Raw genomic sequence first — 21,856 nt, 5'->3', positions numbered from 1 at the left:
AAATATAATTAAAAAAAAAAAAAAAAGATCACACACACAAAAAAAGATGTAGTGTAAAGTGTTTCTGAAATTTGAGGTTACTGAGAGCAAATTTCTTCCAGGAGTCAACTGTGAAATCAACATTGACGACTGCAAGAGCAACCCCTGTGACTATGGGACCTGCATCGACAAGATCAATGGCTACGAGTGTGCTTGTGAACCGGGCTACACTGGTAAGCACCTTGAACATAGATACTTGCTTCTTTTTCTTTCCTTGTTAGTGTAGCAGAGGTGTCTGCAGAAAAGCTGTTTAACTGTGTAGTTAATAGAAGCCAGGTTGAACATGGCTCCTGTCTCAGGTGGCCAATAGACAAGGTGCGGGATTCGAGGATCGCAGGTATGGACGGAGGAGTGTGGTCCTGGTGGGGAGGGTGACAGATGGCGAGCGAGTGAGCACGCTCCTCTGAGGCTCGACCGGTGTCACTTTCCAGCTCCACCCTGTCCCCAACCTGCTGCTGTTAGGACACGCAAGCTGCCCTCCCACACAAAGAGGGGACACATACACACACACACTCTGGCACACACAGTCACCGGGGATTTGAGCGGGAGAAAAGATTCCCTGAAAGATTCCTGAAAGTTGAGCTTTTAAAAGCCTGGAAGCCGGTCCCTGCTTTAAAGCTAAATGGGCTGCCTTTATGTTATGCGTGGCACCGGGCTGAATGGCGTCAATGCCTCAAGTGGCCGACAAAGGGGGACTTAAAGCCCCTCATGTTTCTGGAAATTGATACATTCACTGCTCTGAGGTATAGACTTCATTGTGTGGCGGCTTTGCCTGTTGTAAGAGTTGGTGTTGTGTATTTTTTTTTAAAAATACTTCAAACAGGTATTGAAGTAATGTCAGAGCCCGTCAGTTCACTGTCTATACATCAATAAAGACATTATTTGATTTGATCACACACTTGTAAGGCAAACCACCCTCTCCTTTCTTGCAGGTACCATGTGTAACATCAATATCGACGAGTGCGCCATCAACCCCTGCCACAATGGCGGCACCTGCATCGATGGCATCAACAGCTTCACCTGCGTGTGTCCAGAAGGTTACCACGACGCCACCTGCTTCTCCCAAGTCAACGAGTGTCTCAGCAGTCCCTGCATCCATGGTCACTGTGAGGACAAGGTCAATGGGTGAGGAAGTCTACAAACTAATCCAGGACAGTAAACTGTATTTTGTCACGAATGGCACTAGATTGGTGAACCTTAGAGGTGCTGCAAGGCGGATTTCACTCCCTTTGAATAGAATAGCTGTTTCCTGCTGCTTTCAGTCTTGAGCTAAGATAAGCTAACTGGCTTTTGCACCATAATCACCGTCCAATAAGTGTATTTCCCAGTTTTTCAACTATTAGAGTAAGTGATGAATACAAAACAACTGCATCACGACAAGTCTTCCTCTGGAGGTTGTCAAAAGTGACTTTGGTACCAAGGAAAAATAATTAGGTTAACCTAAAGCTAAATGAGCTAAAGAAGTAAGATTTTCCTTCTTGTGTACAAATATCTTGGACTGGATATTGCTTAAAAGTTTTGATACTAGTGCTCATACAATACCTGAATTTTGGTACCAACACCAAAATGATACTTACGACAAATATAAACATGTTTTCTACAAAGCCTTTTTTCACTTAAAGGAATAGTTTGACATTTCGCTTTCTCGCACATAGTTAAATGAGAACCTTGATACTGCTCTCATGTCTGTGTGTGGGATTTAGAGAGGTCTATTGGCAGAAGTGGAATATAATATTCATAATTATGTTTACATTAGTGTATGATCTATCTGAAACTAAGAATTGTTGTGTTTTCATTAGCTTAGAAGGAGCCCTTCATATCTACATAGGGAGTGCGTCCTCTTCCATGGAGCCTGCAGTGTTATGCCACCATGTTTCTACAGTTGCCCAAAATGGACAAATTAATCCTTTGGCATTTTTACATTACCTGAAAGCCACTTTAGGTTTTCCTGCACGCTTGGAAGGGGAGGGGTGAGGGGAGGGGTATGCAGTTAGTTGCAATCTGCAACCTCAAAACTAGATGCAGCTAAATCCTTCACACTGGTCCTTTAGATAATGGTCAGCTGGTTAGCTCAGCTTTGATAGGTAGCTTCACATGTGAGAGTGGTACCAGTGTTCTCATCTAACTCTCAGCAAGAAAGCGAATATGTCCATATCCCAGAAGGTCAAACTATCTTTTAACAACTTCTCATGTGCTAAATGCTGTTTGAACACAATTAGACATAAATGTGGCTTTTTGTGTTATTTAAATCAAGATCTACCTGATCAAAGAATCATCAAAGAAGATTAAGAATATTGAACTTTCAGTGCCAGCTGCCAGTACTTGACAGTTTTTGGTACATTTTGGTAAAGTTTTGCAGTTATGTACGCAGCCCATACAAATATCTGATGGTAGACTTTTCAAGTGGAAGGAAATTATGTGACAAAAGCCTCTCGTCTCGTCTCATCACTGACAATTTCCAACATTTTCTCCCCATCAGCTATAAATGCCTCTGTGATTCTGGCTGGAGTGGTAAAAACTGTGACATCAACAACAATGAGTGTGAATCCAACCCGTGCATGAATGGAGGCACCTGCAAGGATATGACCAGCGGATATGTTTGCACCTGTCGCATGGGCTTCACTGGTCAGTATCTGCGTGCATGTGGTTGAGTGCGTGTCAATGTTTTGGCTTGTATAGTGTGAGTTTGTCATCCAAACCACACTTCCCTCCACACCGCTTGACTGTTGACCTTCAACCTAAACTGAAGTGTGTGTAATGTATTCTTCCGCTTTAACCACAGGACCGAACTGCCAGGCCAACATCAACGAATGCGCCTCCAACCCCTGCCTCAACCAGGGGACGTGTATTGACGACGTTGCAGGCTACAAGTGCAACTGTGTCCTGCCTTACACGGGTATGAAAATGTTATTGAAAATATTTGATACGCCCATGTGCTGGCCTGGTGTTCAGGAATTTCCTCACCCAGGGGGGGGCTTGCAGTTTCCACAGCCTGCGTACTTTAAGTAACTGGGGAAAGAGCGTCGGATGAAATAACTGTAAAGTGCTGTTAAGTTCAACAGCAAGGCTTCCTCAGGGCTCAAAGACACCAAACCTCTGACTCACTCTGCTCCTCTGTGCTACAGAAGCATCCCTGATAAGAGAACTGGAAATATTTTCGTGTCATCTCATTTATTATTTGACAAAACAGATAATAATGGAAAGGCTAAGGGCAGATTTTCTCGTATTTGTCGAGTCGTCTTTTCGGAAAAATCCACAGGACTTTGAATAATAAAAGGCTTTTGCTTGTGCTGGGGTGGGAACGGGGTGCCTGACACATTTCCTGTTTGCCTGCTTCCTGTCTCACAGAACAGCAAATGGCTTCACAATGGCCGGAAACTGGAGTCGGCTTCCTGTATGAGCCATGTGTTGTGGAAACAGATAGGGAAATGTCTCTGCAGGCCTCTAGCACTGACAGAACCTGGCTAAAATCTTCTGATAGCACTGAGTGAAAGATGATTCTGTGTCCATTTGGGTTGGGTTATCTCCAAGTTCACGACTCCTAAATGATAACACACGATGACAGTTAAGCATGGTTTATAATTTATTTGAATTCAAGGCATGCTGTAATATGAGTGATTTTGTGTTCATGTGCTGTAGGAGAGAACTGTGAAACCTTGATGGCCCCCTGCAGCTCCAAACCCTGCAAACATGGAGGAGTGTGTCAGGAGTCGGAGGGCTATCAGAGCTTCTCTTGTGTCTGTCCTGAAGGTTGGCAAGGTAAACATTCTTGTCGACGTACCTGTGTCTCCTACAGCAGCTGCTCCTTCTGTCTTACTGTCAGTGGAAAGGTCATTCAGTTTTGCCACATGTTCCCAAGAGAATAAAGCATGTTCTGCTGTGCAGAACTCCATTGTAAAAAAAGTAAATTTAGATTAAAAATTCAGTTTCAAATGTGTATCCATTTCCAAAATGTGAAAAGGATTGCTACACACCAAAACTGTAGATCCAGGCAGAATTGATCCAGGATTGTAAATACATTGACATTGTGCCTGCAATTGACCAGCGCCTGACCTGAATTATAATGCTTCACAAAGCAGTTGTATTTCACTCACGTGCATTATAGAAGAATTATAGAATATTGACATGCTAAAAATTTTAACATCAGATATCACTTTATTAACTTAGCAACAATCAGAACCATTTACTTCCTTAGTTTCTTACTTACATTTTTAACTGATATATACTTTCTTACTCTCCCTCCTGTGGCTAAAGTACTTAATAACTTAAACTTATCCCGTTATATCCCAAATCCTGTTATCCAAACACACTGGCTTGGTCCGTTCCTTTAAAAGGAAGAATTCTCTTCTGCTCTCCTCCTCTCTAAGGCCAAACCTGCGAGGTGGACATCAAAGAGTGTGTGAAGAATCCCTGTCTCAATGGAGCGACCTGCCAGAACACTTTGGGCAGTTATCACTGTGGCTGCAAACCGGGCTACACTGGACGCAACTGTGAAACCGACATTGATGATTGCAAGCCCAGTAAGTGTTCCAATTTTTCTCCTTTTATTCCTTTTCTCTGTTGCATGAAAGCAAAGACCTAGAAACCCACACTACAAAACATAATCACTGAGCTAAGTCAAATGCTATCCCTCTAGACCCCTGCAGCAGTGGAGGCCTCTGCAAGGACGAGGTGAACGGCTTCCTGTGTACATGCCTACCTGGCTTTAGGGGAACAAAGTGCGAGGAGGACATCAACGAGTGCGAGAGCAACCCGTGTAAGAACGGAGCCAACTGCACCGACTGTGTGAACAGCTACACCTGCACCTGCCCGGCTGGCTTCAGTGGAATCCACTGTGAAAACAACACTCCTGACTGCACGGAGAGGTGCGGAGCTCGCTGAAAACAAAGTGCCACATTAGTATGACAAGATATCAAGAGATCAAAGTATCATATTCAAACTGCACATCTGTTATTTTAAGAGATAAGACAAAGAGAGGAACACTGGTCACCATGTTTATTTACACAGATTGGTGAGTAAGGACACTGGTTCAGATCAGCAGGTTCACATTCACCTTCTTCTTAATCTGGACCCTGTTTTCTTGTCCACTACTGCCCTCTCTGGTGGAGTATTGATTTAAACCAGCTAAATTCTCCTATTTGCAGCTGTTCCAATATAACATATAAAGCAATATAACACAAGTTGTAAATCAGTGTGTGACCATACAATTGTTTGCTAAAATGCAAATAAGTTTAAAGGAGGGCATTGCTGTAAAAAAAAGTATTTGCTCTTCAGATGTGAATTTACCTGCAGCTTAGATAATGAAAGTTTTATTGGTTTGCTCTCCTCCTCTCTTCTCTCTAAAAAAGCTGCAGAATGCTACACAGCTCATTTTTGGTGTATTTCATAACCTTTTTAATATATATATTTTTTCTTTCTGCAGCTCCTGCTTCAATGGTGGCACCTGTGTGGACGGCATCAACACCTTCACATGCTTATGCCCAGCCGGCTTCACTGGGAGCTACTGCCAGCATGACATCAACGAGTGTGACTCCAAGCCATGTCAGAACGGTGGCACCTGCCAGGACAGCTACGGCACCTACAAGTGTACCTGCCTTCATGGGTACACCGGACTCAACTGTCAGGTAAGGAGGAGGGAGGGGGGCTTGAGGTCGAGTTATTCTGTATTGCTTCAGTCCCTCGTACAATCATATGTTATAAAGTATTCCAGTAAACACAGATTTGTGGGTTATAAGATGCCCAGATCTCTCAGTAAAACCTGCAATAAATTTAGTTGAAAAGTGAATGTTTTGCGATCTTTTGTATACTTACTGTATAGCTATCAGTTCTATGCATCTATCATTTAAATGCTCTTCAACTTTTAGGCGTCTTGAAGTGTTTATTATCAAATCAATGCTAACTGCAATATTTACATTTGTAAAAATGAATATTGGATTGATACTGTGTGTTTAAACAGCACGCAGTCAGTGGCTGGTACATCTGACATGTCCCTGCACCTTTCAGAACTTGGTGCATTGGTGTGACTCGTCACCCTGTAAGAATGGGGGAACCTGCTGGCAGAGGGGCACCACCTACAGCTGCGAGTGTGAGACTGGCTGGACGGGCCTTTATTGTGACGTCCCTAGTGTTTCCTGTGAGGTGGCAGCAAAGCAGAGAGGTAAGATGGGTGGTACAGCTGTTTTAAAATCCTATGTGTGTGTGTGCATACATGTGCGCATGTCAGTCGGCTTTAAAAGTGTGTGCACAGGTGTTTTCGCTATTAAAATCACAATGTCATATATTGAGTGAATTCTATGTAAATCTCCCCTGAGCAAATAAAGTTTTTGGAAAACAACACTAAAGACAGTGCCCTCTGTGTCATGCACTCTGTGTAGGAGTGAGTGTTGCCAATCTGTGTCATAACTCGGGTCAGTGTCTGGACGCGGGAAACGTTCACTACTGCCACTGCCAGATCGGATACACTGGGAGCTACTGCGAGGACCAGGTGGATGAATGCACCCCGAACCCCTGCCAGAACGGAGCCACCTGCACCGACTTTCTAGGCGGATACTCCTGCAAGGTAACAAACCAAAAGAAACCCACACCCAGTGGTTTTGAATATATATGAATATGTGCAAGCTGTGCTCCAGCTATTTTTGTGTTGTATTTATTTGTGCATCCGGTCCATGTGGCACCTTAACGTGCAAACTCATTTTTAAGTTTGATTTGTTGATTTACCTTTTTTGACAAATGAAAATTTGTTTTAATAGGTTTTAATAAACATAACAGTGTTGTAACATTTTTTCTGGTGATAATCAGCCCAATTATGCCAACATTTTTTGCTGATTTAATGTTAATATTAATCGTAAATGGAGTCTTAAATACCACTCTACTTGGCATTTCAAAGGTCTCATTAATTTAACCAACTTTATCAAAGTTGCACACCTTGTTTTACAAGTTTAAAATCTCAAACTCTCAGTTTTGTCTACTGAATTTGTTAAAATGCTTCAGTGTACAGCGGGAATCCTTTCAGCTGAAACAACACTGTGTAGTCTTAATGAAGAGGCCGGTTTATAAATAGAAGCTTGGTTATGTTAATCCACCCTGGAATAAAGGATCTGCTGGCCTTGGCAGGATGGAGGCCAGAAAACAGCCAGGTAAACAAAAAACATCTTTGTTTCATGTCAGACATTGATTAAGTTTCCCCCTCTCTTCTCCCTCTGTCTTCCTTCTTCTTGGCTGCCTCTTCTTCTTCTACTCTCTCTCATTCCCTCTGTCTCTCAGTGCATGCCAGGCTACGTGGGGACCAACTGCTCGGACGAGATCAATGAATGCTTCTCCCAGCCGTGCCAGAATGGGGGCACCTGCATTGACCTGATCAATACCTACAAATGCTCCTGTCCCCGGGGAACCCAAGGTCAACAGCCCCCACGCACACACCCCCACACCACTCTGCCCATCCATCCTCTCCTCCTTCTCTCCACGCTTCATTAATTAGGGCTTAACAGCACCCAGGGCATGTCTGAAAAACTCCTCCTCCCGTCTTGCCTCCATCCCTTCCTCTGCTTGTCAGATACGCCATTGATTTTTTTCTCTCAGACAAGAAGGGAGTGTGCGTTGTAGGTCAGCCTGAAGTGCCAGTGGAGTTGGGTGTTTCCCAAAAAAACATCATGACGTATGAGATATTGCCTTTTTTTAGATTTCTGATATTTAAGGTTCATTGTTCAAAATTGTTATCATTAAATGTTTTTTTAAAACTTTTTTGACTATAATGACCAGTCCCCTCAGGGTCAGGTCCTGCTTCTGTTTTAACTTCAACCATGTTTCATGACAGAAGCAGTACACCATTAAAATTCTGTTAATTTGAGACTCTATTTGTATTTCTGTGTTTAATGTCTGGACAAGTCAATCTTTCTGTCTTTATTAAACTTCAGGCCATATAATACATTAAATGAGTATTACCACTCCCCCATTTCTACTGAAAATATTCAGTTTTACAGGGTGGAGATCAGTTAAAGCCACATTTCAGGTGGATTTTATGTCCCTGTATCCAAATATTGCTGCTGCAAATGAACACTGACCATTGCAGTGTTTAGTAAAGAAGGTTCTCGTGCAATATAAGTGAGGAGAAACAGAAAACTGGTGAGAAAATATGAATGGATAATGTGTCAAAATCCATTTATGTGATTAATTAAAAAAGAAACGATTAAACTGTAAAGTGTTTCTACAACAAAAAATCATTGTATTGTATTGTAGAGGTATTAAATTGTAATGTATACTTATGTTTTCATAAGCAAAACACTGATATTTTTTGGGGAAAATTAATAAGATAATGAATCCTTACCATTTTACACGATCAGTCTGCAATAATACAGAGAGGGATCAGTTACACAGGAGACAGATGTGTGAATCTTTCCGCTGACTTTACCCCTATGATATAGGTAGTTCTTATGAGAGGGCTGTTGAATGTCATTCTGGGAAATGTAGGAAATTACTGACTGACGCAGAAGCAGATGAAGCGGGTTGAGAGACAATGGTTAAACCAACAGAATAGATCACTAAACATCATCACACAGGACCTCTTTCAATACAACAAACATCACAGACAGCAGAACTTTTCCCTCAGTGTTACCTTTGAACCAACTAAAGTGACATTCCCTGTCCCTCCTCCCCCGCCGTTCCATCCTCAGGGGTGCACTGCGAGATTAACATCGATGACTGCAACCCGTTTACCGACCCAGTCACCAGAGAGCCAAAGTGCTTCAACAAAGGCAAGTGTGTGGATCGAGTGGGAGGCTACCACTGCATCTGCCCTGCGGGATACGTAGGGGAGCGCTGCGAGGGAGACGTCAACGAGTGTCTGTCCAACCCTTGTGACCCGCGGGGCACGCACAGCTGCATCCAGCTCACCAACAACTACCGCTGCGAGTGTCGCACCGGATACACAGGTAAACAGCTTGAGGTCAGAGCTACAGACAGGGGGGGCTTGCCGAGTCCGGTTTAAACGCCATGAGTAAAATGAGACTTCTTACATTTTATTTACCACATTGTGATGATGTTAGCTCTGTTTTTCAAATTCATGTTCCGAGGCTTTTTCTGTCTTTGAACAAAGAGCCGTTGCTTTTGTAGGCCTGAAAAGAGACAATAGCCCAATGATGCTGGATTTTTAGGCCAATACACATGATGCTATCTGAAAATAAAAAAAAGAAGAAATAACATAAACACATTTCCTTATGTGTATCCCTTGCATTTTTTTTTTTTTTATTCTGCAGCTTAAAAATAAAGTTGTTAGTGTTCCCTGGTAGACAGCTGGCAATGGGGACACTTTAATCACCTCAAATGTGTCTTTGTCATGTCTGTATTTACATTTCTTGGTACTTAGCAACAACCATATACACCTATACTTACACTATACCATACACTACTGCCTTAAATACCTGCAATGAGCCACTATTAGACAGCATACCGGTTTCATTCTGTAAGACATTGTATGTGCTATTGGGTATAAAACTAAACTTGATGTCAATTGGGAGAATGTGAGGATATTTCTTAAACTATAAATAATATGTTAAATCTTTTTTTTTCTGTGACCCCTCTGTAGGTCAGCACTGTGACAAAGTGTTTGATGGCTGTAAGGGTAAACCTTGTCATAATGGGGGGACCTGCGCCGTAGCCAGTAACACGCCAAATGGCTTCATCTGCAAATGTCCACCTGTGAGTACCCACACACTCCCACACATACACACACACACACACAGTGGCTGTAATAAATGTCTTTCATTCCCCAAAGGATTATCCAGACTTTAATTGTAACTGCTACTTGCCCACCATAATATTTTCCTGAAATAATTCTTAACCTTGTCGGGACTTGTATTTTTTTGCTGGGGCGGAGTTGAGTCTCCACAATTAAAGAGTGTTCTACAAACAAAGTACAAACAAAGATACATATATCTAAGATATGTGATATGTCAGTTTTTGTGTTTCCTGCTTGAAGGTGACACTGTTCATCACATTTTACATTAGATCTACTTGCTGTGAGGTGACAGTGATAGCCACTGAGCCCCATTCCACACTGCCAATAAACATCTCTAACTTCCAAGGATTTTCCCTTAGATATTTGTATTAACATATATTTATATAAATGCAATATACATTTTTAACAGTCAAAACGGAAACAGATAAATTGTTATTATTATTATTAACTAATTAGTTTGCTAAAATGAATTTGAATTCAAAATATTGGATCCTAATAATGTCTCTCATCTGCCTCTAACAGGGCTTTACTGGCTCCACATGTGAATATGACGCCCAGGCCTGCGGCAACCTTCACTGCCGCAATGGAGGCACCTGCATCTCCGGCCCCAAGAGTCCCAAATGTCTGTGCACCCCATCATTCACTGGACCTGAGTGCCAGTATCCCACCGACAACCCCTGTAATTCAAACCCCTGCTACAATGGCGGCACGTGTGAATACACTGCAGAGGCGCCATACTACCACTGCATCTGCCCGGCAAACTTCATCGGTCTTCGCTGCCACATCCTGGGTCAGGGAGGGTCAGTCATCCCCGGCACACCATTTCCGGAGGTGGAGGTGGCCTGCGAGATCTCAGAGTGCGAGGAGCTCAAACACAACAAGTTCTGTGACGAGAGATGCAACAACCACGCGTGCGGCTGGGATAACGGCGACTGTTCGCTGAACTTCAATGATCCATGGAAGAACTGCTCGAACTCGCTGCAGTGCTGGCAATACTTCAACGACGGAAAGTGTGATTCCCAGTGTGATAACGCTGGCTGCCTCTACGACGGCTTTGACTGCCAGTATCTGGAAAGACAGTGCAAGTAAGTGACCTTTCTGTCTAAATTTTACATGGTTCAAATTAGTATTTAAAACATTCGGTTCAATTTCTTGAAATTTATTGATGTTGTCTGGCCTACTGCTGGTTAGAAGGCACTAAGAAGAACATCTAGATACCACAGACAGGCGACTGAATAGCAGATAAAAACAGACCTTAAATATAATTTTTTGTTTTTAATTTAGATGGAAAAATTATGGAACTCTCTGCTCTGTGTTTTTGGATGTTTTTCCAATCCAGGATTTTAAATAGCTTGAAGAAGAATTTTGATCAATACTTAACATATCTGAACTTTTTGATTTTAATATTTATCGGTAAGTCCCTTCCCATGTTAAGTCTTCCTTCTTTTTCATTACAGAAGAAGGACACCATTGAAATTCTGTTTATTTGTGACACTTTTTAAGTTTATACCTGTATTTTTGTGTTTACTCCTTGGACACCTAAACAGTTTCTATCTTTGTTAAACTTCAGGCCAAATAATGGTGCTTCATGCAACAAGGAGACACTTGAACTTCACATCCAAATGACAATAACCAATTTGTGCTTTTTTTCTTCAGCCCTCTGTATGACCAGTACTGCAAGGACCACTATGCCGACGACCACTGTGACCAGGGCTGCAACAATGCTGAGTGTGAGTGGGACGGCTTGGACTGCGCCAATAATATGCCAGAGAAGCTAGCGTTGGGCCAGTTGGTCTTGGTGGTCTACATCACGCCCGAGCAGCTCCTCAGCAACTCCTCCAGCTTTCTGCGGGAGCTGAGCCGCGTCCTTCGTACCAATGTGATATTCAGGAGGGATGGCAAGGGTGAGATGATGGTATATCCATACTACGGGAGCGATCACGAGCTAAAGAAGTACAACGTCAAGCGCTCGGTGGACTCGTGGTCGGATGTTCCTGGCAAGATGCTGAACGTGGTGAAGAGGAGCCTCTTTAATGTGGCAGGAGGGAGCCAGAGGGCGAGGAGGGAGCTGGATCACTTGCAGATCAAAGGGTGAGGAATATTCTTGAAAATGTTTCCTTCATTGACCTCTTTTTTTTCCTTAGTCTATGATTTAACATAAACCCTGAATGTGCTGTCTCTTTGCCCTGCTTTAGGTCAATCGTCCACTTGGAGGTGGACAACCGTCAGTGCTTCCAGCAGTCCACTGAGTGTTTCCAGAGTACCAATGATGCTGCAGCCTTCCTCGGGGCTTTGGCCTCCAGTGGCAAACTGGATGTTCCTTACACCATCGAAGCTGTTTTTAGTGAGTATACCTTTTATAAAGAGTTTAAATGAATCAAAGAAAAGGTCTTTGCGGGTTTGATTACAGATATTTGGATGTATCTTCCCTACCTTTACAGTCATCTGATGTTTTCTACTCATCTCTGAAAATAAATTAGCACACTCCTAAAACTTGTATAATTTATCACAGTGAACGCCAAGTCAGTGTGTGGTAATCCAGTCCAGACTTTTTCAAATTAACCTGCTCTTAAAGGATAAGTTAGTTAATGTACTTTCTTTTTTACTTGTCAGTAATTCCTAAAACCAACAATGAGTTGATCTTGTTAACATGAATTGTTTGCATTGCCAAACCCTGATATTGTTCCTTCATCACATTGAACCTACACATCCACCATCCTACTGCTGGAAATAAAGCCTAGAGCACAAAATGTGTATTGACCTGCTACTGAAAATAGTCCCCAACAACTGAACTACATGTATTTACCTCTGTTTGAGTACTGTTTGCTAAAACTACAGTGCCCAGCTGTTAAAGGACATTATGTTGCCTTTTTTTTTTTTTTTTTTTCAAATCACTCCTGTTTTCAAGGATTGACATCTTTAGTAGCAGCACATGGATTTATGTGTTTTGTTCTTTTTTAACAACAAAAGCTTAGAATATCACAAACCTTGTCTTTTAAACAGTATTACCACAAACCAATAATTTAACTTTGATGCACACGTGATGCTCTCAGGGTCGAACAACTCAAACAAGTTCAAAAAGCCTGGTAATTGATTTTCATTTGAGTGCAAACTAAAGGCAGCCTGCAGTTGTAGCAAAACAATACAGCCGGAAAAGTAAAACATTTGCATCGTGATTCGTTTTGATGTAAAATAAATGTGATTTACTGGAAACTGGCTAAAACATGCAGAACCACTGTGATGGTTCTTTAAGGCCTCGTTCTAGTGGCTACACATACATACTCGTACACAAATGGGTAAGACACGTGCTCTTTCACACTCACGCTCAAACTGAAAGTAGCTGCTGCGCCCTCTGGTCGGGTCTTAACCCTACTGCTCTTTGATTGTGTATTTGTTATGCAGCAGCGAACAAATGCAATTGTGAATCTCATGGCCTAAACAATCAATCCTTCCCTGGTTGCGTAAATCCACTGGCTTCAGGCTCCAAAATGGTTAATTGCTGCAAATCAACTCATCCAATCCCCTACTCACACAGTATAACACTCTATCTCTGTCTCTCTCTGTCTTTCTCAGACATATACACATATACGTCTACAGATAACACACTCAGACACACACACGCACACACACACACACTTCATCCCACAGTGTGAGGGGCTGCTGCAACCTTCACCTCGCTGAATGTAATACCAGGACTTAATGCATCTCTAAGGGTTTAGGTTGGGGGAGTTTATCATTTCAAAATCGTTAGTGGAAAAAAAAAAAGAGAAGGGGAAAAATTGATCGGGAGTGTGCTAGAAGTTGGGAGTCTTTGTTATCTCGAAAATCCTAATAAATCCTTCGTCTTTACAGCTTAAAGCGCGTGCAGTAATTTGAAGTTCATTAATCCCCCTCCTTTTTTTCTCTTAAAGAAGAAATGGTAAAGTTGTCTCCTGGTACCCTAGGTTGAAAAGGGAGAGAGGAGGTGGTGGTGTTCTTTTTTCCCCCTTTTCTTTTTTTTTTATCACGCCCCATCCCTTTTTTTTTCCTTTTTTGATGAAAAGTGGTTAGCAATTCTGATTATTACTGAATAGGTAGTAGAGGCTAGCTTTACAAACGGTGAGGATCGGCAGTCAGTTTCTTAGGCTTGCTGCTGGTTGCAGTGTGTTTTGGAGTGGGAACCGCGGGGCGAAGACGAGCCGGACTAGCTCTACTCCAACACTCAGGCTTTATCCTGGGTGTCCTGGTCTACCTTCCCGCCGGTCCACGTCTGCTCCCTCGCCCGGTCGTGACCATGTTATCCCTTTTCCTACCAGGCGATGTGGACCCAAAGCTTCCACCGAACCTCTACCCAATCTACCTGGTCCTGGGCGGCATAGGGATACTGGCCTTCCTCGGAGTGGGGATGGTGGCTGCCCGAAAGCGCCGCCATGAGCATGGGCGCCTTTGGCTCCCAGAGGGCTTCAAGACCACAGAGACCAGCAAGAAGAAGAGACGTGAGCCTGTCGGAGAGGATTCAGTGGGATTAAAGTAAGTTTCCATTTATTCACCAGTGGCACTCGGTGTCATCGGGCACCTGTTTCCTCATGGGTTGGGTGAAGGGCTACTTCTGAAGGGCAAAATGGGTGTAACTGGTGATCAGTCAAATTTGGGAAAGGAGGGTTTTGCCTGGATCATTAATGATAATGATATAGCAGGTTTAGGTCTGCATTAATTGACTTGTTGGGGCAGAGGGGTGGGGTATGGATTTAATCAATGCTTTTGTTTTTCGGCATTGCTGCACCATTAATGGTGAGTGCCTCAGATGAGATGGAGGCAGCAGAGTACAAGGATTTTTACTGGGTTTTCTGCTTCATCACAGGCCACTAAAAAACACCTCAGACATTTCACTCATGGATGACACCCAGAATGAGTGGGGAGAAGACGAGCCCTCGGATCCAAAACGCTTCAGGGTAAGGAAACGAACACAGCTTGAGCACCAATTTCCTTTATAGATATCTACTCTATAAGATTTGAAAATTATTTTCTTTTGCATGTAAATTTTTTCTGAAAAAATTATTTTATCATCCAAGTAAAATTCAGTTTAATTATATTGTGTTTTGATTTGCTCAAATGCTCAGATTCAGCTGTTTAACCTCTTGCCGCCCCTGTCTCTGCAGTTCGACGAGCAGGCTATACTGGAGGTGGACGACCAGACTGACCACCGCCAGTGGACGCAGCAGCACCTGGACGCCGCTGACCTGCGCATCCCCTCAATTGCTCCCACACCCCCCCAGGGCGAGATTGAGAATGACTGCATGGATGTCAACGTCCGGGGACCAGGTGGGTTATTGAACACTTGCATGTTAAGGAAATTAAAGGGACTTATGTGCTACAGGATGTGGACTTTGTTTTGGTTCATTTTTAGTTTGGTTGTCTTCATCAACAACAGCAGATACATTACAAGATTTGGGAAGAATACAATATAAGTATGTATAAGAATACAATACAAGAAAACAAAGAATAATCAAATACAATTTTTAGCAAATCTCTCATTGAGTGTGGAGATACTGTATGTATGGACTCATACATATTTAAATGATTAAAGATATAAGAAAGAAGTTATTTCTGTTATATAGCTTTTTTTTTGTTTGTTTTTTTTCTTCTTAATTTCTTTTCCTTGCCTGGTTTGTGAAACACAGAATCATTTCTTCTCTTCATACCTCTAAAAATTCAGTAGAACTGTTCATAGCTTAAGTGCCATAAAAGTTGTGAAAAGAGTTGAAGTAGATATTGATCTGTTTTTAAAAATGAAAAATGTGAGTGAACAGTTCGAGTAGTGTGTGTGTGTGTGTGTGTGTGTGTTTTGGGTTGTTTTACAAATTTTTTGAACAAACATTTCACCTCTCTCATGTGCATATGCATGTGTGTGCATGAATGTGTTTGTGAGTGTGTGCGTTTCTTTGGAATTTGAGGGAGCATTTCACATTTCTTGTGTGTGTGTGTGTGTGTGTGTGTGTGTGTGTGTGTAATCGCGCATGTAGGAGTTGCTAAAGCCCCATGTCCTCAGGGTAAAGGATCTTCTTCAAAGCAGCCGGCTGGAAGCCAGGCGCCTGGGGGAAAACACTGATTCCTGATCAGATTAATCATTTGACCAGTAATGGGCCTCTGTTTTTTTTTTTTTTTTCTATTCCACATTACAAAAACCAATGGAGGCATCAAATGCAAAAATCCAATTTTGTAATAAGTGTCAAATATCCCTGAAGAAAAGCTATGAAAAATCAAAGTAACAGGGTTAACAACTTGAGAGCACACTTTTTTCCCCGTCGCGGATCGATGCACTTGAATCGACCAAATCTGCGAGATCTGGGGTTTGCCATCCTTTTGAAGAGGAGAAAACCTATCCAAGTCGACTGACTCCGCTGCCTCTCACAGTTAGATATTAATGCTTCGTTTTTGCAGCAGCCTAGCTTTAGCGAGCCCTGGCCTCTATCCCCCCAGCTTCTCTTTCCTTCTGAAGCTTCTCCTGTGCCGAGGCCTTGATCAGAATCCATTATTGGAAAGAGAGAGCTGTGATGATTCAACCCAGGCAAAAGTGTCAAATCCACATTCGATTTGTTTGTTGCTTTGTTTTGATCTGCCTGATGCTTTGAAGTGCAGGCTCTTGTCTTTCTGTAGCGGTTTACTGGGCCTGTGCTGACCATGCAGTCTGTTACCTACAAGCGCCTTCTTTCTTATAAACCCCTCCCCTCCTTCTCCCCTCTCTGTCCAGATGGATTCACACCCCTGATGATCGCGTCCTGCAGTGGGGGAGGTTTAGAAACAGGCAACAGCGAGGAAGAGGAGGATGCCTCTGCCAACGTGATCAACGACTTCATCTACCAAGGTGCTAACCTTCACAACCAGACCGACCGTACGGGTGAAACCGCTCTTCACCTGGCTGCCCGTTACGCCCGTTCTGACGCTGCCAAACGCCTGCTGGAGGCCAGCGCAGACGCCAACATCCAGGACAACATGGGCAGGACACCTCTGCATGCTGCTGTGGCAGCTGACGCCCAGGGGGTGTTCCAGGTGGGTTCTCATATGCCAGATTTATTTCCTTATTGTTGTACTGAAATTGAAAAAAAGGATTAGTCCATTTATCAGTCAGTCACAATTGTTTAAGTCTTTTATCAAATAAAAACGCCAAACATGAATTTCCAGCTCCTCACATGTGATGATTTGCCGCTTTTCTTTGTTTTACAATTCTGTGAAATGTATTTAAGATTGTTAGTCTGACAAAACAAGGAAGACTTATGGAAAATGTGTAATGGTCATAGTTTAGTATTTTCTGACATTTCATGGGCTAAACAATAAATTTGTCTATTCACAATCAATCATTAGTTATAGCCCTAAAACATATAGTTGTCAAATAATCTGTAAATTATCGCCGAGCACAATTACCAGAGGTTAGAATTACTTTAAATTAGTCAAAGAGTAAATTGTGCATTTATTGAAGTGTTGAAAAAAATTCGAGTCAGTCTCTTTGAAGTACAAAATTTTGGTCAATCGACTCATGTTTAGCTCAAAAAGGAATAACCTGTTGTATGTCTCTATAGATTCTGATAAGGAACCGCGCCACAGACCTGGATGCCCGAATGCATGATGGCACTACACCTCTGATCTTGGCTGCCAGGCTGGCAGTAGAGGGCATGGTGGAGGAGCTCATTAACTGTCATGCTGACGTCAATGCAATCGATGATTTTGGTAAAGTCTCTCTGTTTTATGCCATGTGTTTGAGCCTAAAATTTCACATTTTTTACTGAATGTAGTCAAATGTCCAAAAGCATTAAAAAAAAACATGTCAAATCCAATAACAACCTTGTTTTTGTTTGTTCAGGTAAATCAGCCCTACACTGGGCCGCAGCAGTAAATAATGTGGAGGCTGCTATTGTGCTTCTCAAGAACGGCGCCAACAAGGATATGCAAAACAACAAGGTATAAAAACAATCTGTCTTCTTCCACTTTATACTGTAAAACAATAAGGGAACATCTTTCTGAAACAACATTCCTTGTGCATCTGTGAATCTCTTAACGTGTTGTCTCCTATCTATCTACCTCAGGAGGAAACACCTCTTTTCTTGGCTGCCAGGGAAGGAAGCTATGAGACTGCCAAGGTCTTACTGGACCACTTCGCCAACAGAGAAATAACGGACCACATGGACCGGCTGCCCAGAGACATTGCTCAAGAGAGAATGCATCACGACATTGTGCGGCTGATGGACGAGTACAACCTGGTACGAAGTCCTCCCATGCATGGAGGGTCACTCAGCACCACATTGTCACCCCCTCTTTGTTCGCCCAATGGCTATCTGGCCAGCATGAAGCAGCCGCAGCCTCAAGGTCAAGGCCAGGGCAAAAAGGCACGAAAGCCCAGCACCAAGGGCATCGGCTGCAAAGAGGGCAAAGACATGAAGTTGAAGAAGAAGAATTCCCAAGACGGGAAGTCTGGGAACCTCCTGGACAGCTCAGCTGTTCTGTCACCAGTCGACTCGTTGGAGTCTCCACACGGCTACGTCTCTGATGTGGCCTCACCACCCATGATGACCTCACCTTTCCAGCAGTCGCCATCTGTATCCCTGAACCACCTGCAGGGTATGTCTGACTCGCACATGGCTGTAAACCACATGGTGATGCCAAATAAGCAGGAGCTGGCTCGCATGCAGTTTGACCCGCTGCCTCCCCGTCTCACCCACCTGCCCGTGTCTGGCTCCAGTGGCCAGGGTGCCATGAATGGCCAGTGTGATTGGCTGTCCAGGATGCACGGCAACATGAGCCAGCCAGGCCAGTTCAATCCAATGAGAGGAGGTCCTGGTGGTCAGGGAGGTCTGCACCAGGGAGGCCAGCACGGGATGATGACCTCCCTCCACAATGGCCACCCCCCCACCAGCCTGTCTCAGATGATGACCTACCAGGGGATCCAGAGCACCAGACTGGGTCCGCAGCCCCACATCATGCAGCAGCAGGCTCAACAGCTGCAGCAGATGCAGAACCTCCAGCAGCTCCAACAGCAGCAGCAGCAGCAGAGCATCCAGCTGCAGCACCAAAACTCAAACACCACCAACAGCCAGAACTTTATCAGCAGTGAGCTCAGTTCCCCGGAGCTCCAGCAGGGCACAGGCAACTCCAGCATACCCATCCACACCATCCTGCCACAGGAGACCCAGATTATGTCTTCCTCCATCAACCAGTCAATGCCCAGCACCCAGTTCCTCACCCCACCCTCCCAGCACAGTTATTCAGGCCCCATGGACAACACCCCAAACCATCAGGTCCAGGTGCCTGACCACCCCTTTCTGACCCCCTCCCCCGGCTCCCCTGATCAGTGGTCCAGTTCATCTCCTCATTCCAACATGTCCGACTGGTCAGAGGGCATTTCAAGTCCACCGACAAGCATGCAGTCTCAGATTGGACATATACCTGAACAGTTCAAATAAAACGTGTATCTTCATGCCCAGATGAGCTGCTCTATATATATTTTTATTTTATAAAAAAAAAAAAAAAAAAGCACTCTGTGAAAAAAAAGAGAAAAAGGGCAAAAGTGTAAACAAGATTTAATAGGAATTTTTATATGCTTTTATACTAACAGCAACACCTGTTTTTCATCCATTCTTTTTATTTATTAATGTCTTATTTATACGCATTGCCTGCTTACTGAAATTTCGAGGATCCATGGTGTTGGGTTGTACGCAGGACAGAGACGGTCTTTTAGAGAGTCACTCCTTTTAGTACTTTTTTCTGCAGTAAAGTCGCAGCATACACACTGGGTATTTATTTCTTTGAGGACTTTTAGTCTTTGCCTTTTTTCATATGATTTCTCAGTCTCTGTTTATATTATGTTATTTTTTGTATAATCTTGTTAATAAAGAAAATCGTGATTAAGGGGCATTTTATAGAACACATTTTAAGTTTCAGTGTTATTTCATTTTGTTATGGGAAATGTTCTAGTCGGCCTATAAGCAAGTTGCAGAACATGTCTTGTTTTTGATGCACAGGTCATTTTCCCTTTTGAAATATCACGTGATTCTTAGCTACACTCCCTAGAGTTGTGTACATTTCTTGAATCAATGGAACAGCATCATTTTTGTACCTCTAGATTTGTGTATGTAGAGATGTGGTGGAGATGTGATTATGGTGTACAGTATACAGCCATCTTGGAGATTGGCAGTAAAGACAGGCTTGAGTATGTTAGTCCTGTGGTGTTGGAGAACTGGCCTGTCGGCCACAGTATGTGTTGTTGTCCAGAGGGAAAAGGAAACTTCATTTCCCCTGTCCCTCCTATTAGTTTGAGCCTATGGCTGTGTTCATCCTTCTGTAAATATGTTATGCATTTCCCTTGTAAGCAAGATTTTGTTTAAGAAATCTGATGTCTTAAGCATGAAATTTTGATAGGTCTCACATCAGTGAACAGCCTCTAAAATATCAAACAGAACAGAATATATATATATTTTGTATGTTACTGTCCCTTATGCATAAATAAATTTGAACTATATACAAATAGATACAATATATTGTTAGGTGACATTTTTCTCACAAAAATAAAAAAAAACATAAATATTGAGGTTTATAAATTGATATTTATTTACTGTTCTGTAACACTTAAAAAATGCACTGAGGCAACCATGTGTATGTTATGAAATGTTTTTGTTACACTTCAGTAAAAGGAAAACAAAAAACACTGGCTAAGTTCTCAGTTGTGTCCCCGACAATGCTTTGTGAGACGCTCCCTGGTATAGTTTGCAAATTGTTACAATTTTTAAAAAAACATTAGTTGTAACAAACTTGTAAAATCTGTAAAATGTTTTCTTCCTCTTATAAAGTTATACTTTGCAAGAAATGTATTTTCCCTTTTCATTTTCAATCTGTAAAAATGTTTCTTGTCATAATAAAGGGCACTTGTGTGTCTTACACTTAAGACAACTGTCTTTTTTTTTTTTCTTTAAATTATGATGGGAGATCTCTGAAGATCTTCTGGATAGATTCTGGTATCTTTGAAGAGAACTAAGGATTCGCTGAACAGTTATAGAGCTGGTACATAAATCAAAGTATAAGCAGCTAACATAGCACTTCATTTAATCTTTTTACATGCTGAAGCAGCGGCCTATCATTTTACTTGGTATGTCTCCATCTAGTGGTGCAAACTAATTTGTCTAAATATCACAATTTATTTGGTCTAGCTGCTACATCTAACATGCAACTTGTGCATGTTGTGGAAACAATATAAAGTAAATAAACAGTCTTAAAGCCATGGCTGTTAAGACCAGCTAGCAGGATCTGGAGGGGGAAATAAGGTTCTGCCAGATTAAGGTTCTCGGCCATTTTCTTTATTATTTTCATACTGCTGACTTTTTTGGCACCTAACTAGAAACAAATCTGTGGAGTGTTAAACAATTCAAACAGAAATTCAGAGGATGGCGCTGAGGCTGGAGAGGTAGGGGCTGAGGCAGGGCCAGCCGGAGTGGGGAAGCATTTCTGGAGACTGAGGAGGAGCGAAGGGAAGGAGATGGTGGAGACTGGAGATGGCTGGAGGTGGACAGCGTGGTGGAGATAGTTAGCAGCCAGCGGCTTGAGGAAAATGGAGCGAAGGTCTGATACTAAAGTCCTGGGGCACAGGAGAAACAAAGTTAACAAGGCACACAAGGAAATACACAAGGGATAATTTACGTAAGGAAATACTGGCCAGCAGAGAGTGTTTTTATCACATTGACCGGCTGAATAATCTGGCGATGAGTGAGAGAAAGACTGAAGTACTGCACCAGTTGGATTGTCTAAAGAGTGGCCTGATTTGAGAATAAGGAATAAGATAATACAGACCTATATGTCCTTGGGCCCAATTTAGTCATAATTGCAAATGAATGACCTGTGTATTTATGAATGTTGTGATAATTATTTATTCATTTGAACTTCATGAACAGCTGCTGTTGGTCTTTGACCTTCACTTCCTGCTGCAGTTTGTGAACTTTGAACACTTCCTTCACTCTGCAGCTTAAGTTTATGGATACTGTGTCACCCACAGTGTTGGTGTTTACTCTTTCCTGTATATCCATGAGACTATGTGGCAAAACTCCTTCAGAACACCAGATCTCT

At 42.7% G+C, this 21,856-nt stretch overlaps 1 protein-coding gene across 1 annotated transcript in view; it reads left to right on the top strand.

Moving 5' to 3' along the window:
* notch1b (notch receptor 1b) overlaps nucleotides 1-20,689 on the top strand; it is a 45,389-nt gene extending 24,700 nt beyond the window's left edge. The window contains exons 12-34 of the mRNA XM_071483556.1: nucleotides 102-212; nucleotides 972-1,164; nucleotides 2,519-2,664; nucleotides 2,822-2,935; nucleotides 3,679-3,798; nucleotides 4,407-4,559; nucleotides 4,676-4,904; nucleotides 5,462-5,663; nucleotides 6,043-6,196; nucleotides 6,414-6,598; nucleotides 7,303-7,435; nucleotides 8,709-8,966; nucleotides 9,620-9,732; nucleotides 10,295-10,857; nucleotides 11,429-11,863; nucleotides 11,968-12,116; nucleotides 14,068-14,281; nucleotides 14,613-14,703; nucleotides 14,911-15,073; nucleotides 16,503-16,801; nucleotides 17,329-17,476; nucleotides 17,610-17,707; nucleotides 17,833-20,689. Coding sequence (XP_071339657.1) covers nucleotides 102-212; nucleotides 972-1,164; nucleotides 2,519-2,664; nucleotides 2,822-2,935; nucleotides 3,679-3,798; nucleotides 4,407-4,559; nucleotides 4,676-4,904; nucleotides 5,462-5,663; nucleotides 6,043-6,196; nucleotides 6,414-6,598; nucleotides 7,303-7,435; nucleotides 8,709-8,966; nucleotides 9,620-9,732; nucleotides 10,295-10,857; nucleotides 11,429-11,863; nucleotides 11,968-12,116; nucleotides 14,068-14,281; nucleotides 14,613-14,703; nucleotides 14,911-15,073; nucleotides 16,503-16,801; nucleotides 17,329-17,476; nucleotides 17,610-17,707; nucleotides 17,833-19,206 — 5,645 coding nt within the window. The 3' untranslated portion in view covers nucleotides 19,207-20,689. The remainder of the gene's footprint in view (nucleotides 1-101; nucleotides 213-971; nucleotides 1,165-2,518; nucleotides 2,665-2,821; nucleotides 2,936-3,678; nucleotides 3,799-4,406; nucleotides 4,560-4,675; nucleotides 4,905-5,461; nucleotides 5,664-6,042; nucleotides 6,197-6,413; nucleotides 6,599-7,302; nucleotides 7,436-8,708; nucleotides 8,967-9,619; nucleotides 9,733-10,294; nucleotides 10,858-11,428; nucleotides 11,864-11,967; nucleotides 12,117-14,067; nucleotides 14,282-14,612; nucleotides 14,704-14,910; nucleotides 15,074-16,502; nucleotides 16,802-17,328; nucleotides 17,477-17,609; nucleotides 17,708-17,832) is intronic.
* The last annotated feature ends 1,167 nt before the right edge of the window (nucleotides 20,690-21,856 follow it).

Source organism: Trachinotus anak, unplaced genomic scaffold, assembly GCF_046630095.1.
Source record: "Trachinotus anak isolate AG129_WGS33_773 ecotype Australia unplaced genomic scaffold, CSIRO_AGI_Tana_v1 ptg000008l, whole genome shotgun sequence".
Lineage (NCBI taxonomy): Eukaryota > Metazoa > Chordata > Actinopteri > Carangiformes > Carangidae > Trachinotus > Trachinotus anak.
The sequence above is the reverse complement of the archived record's forward strand: the minus strand, read 5'-3'. Positions and strand labels throughout refer to the sequence as shown.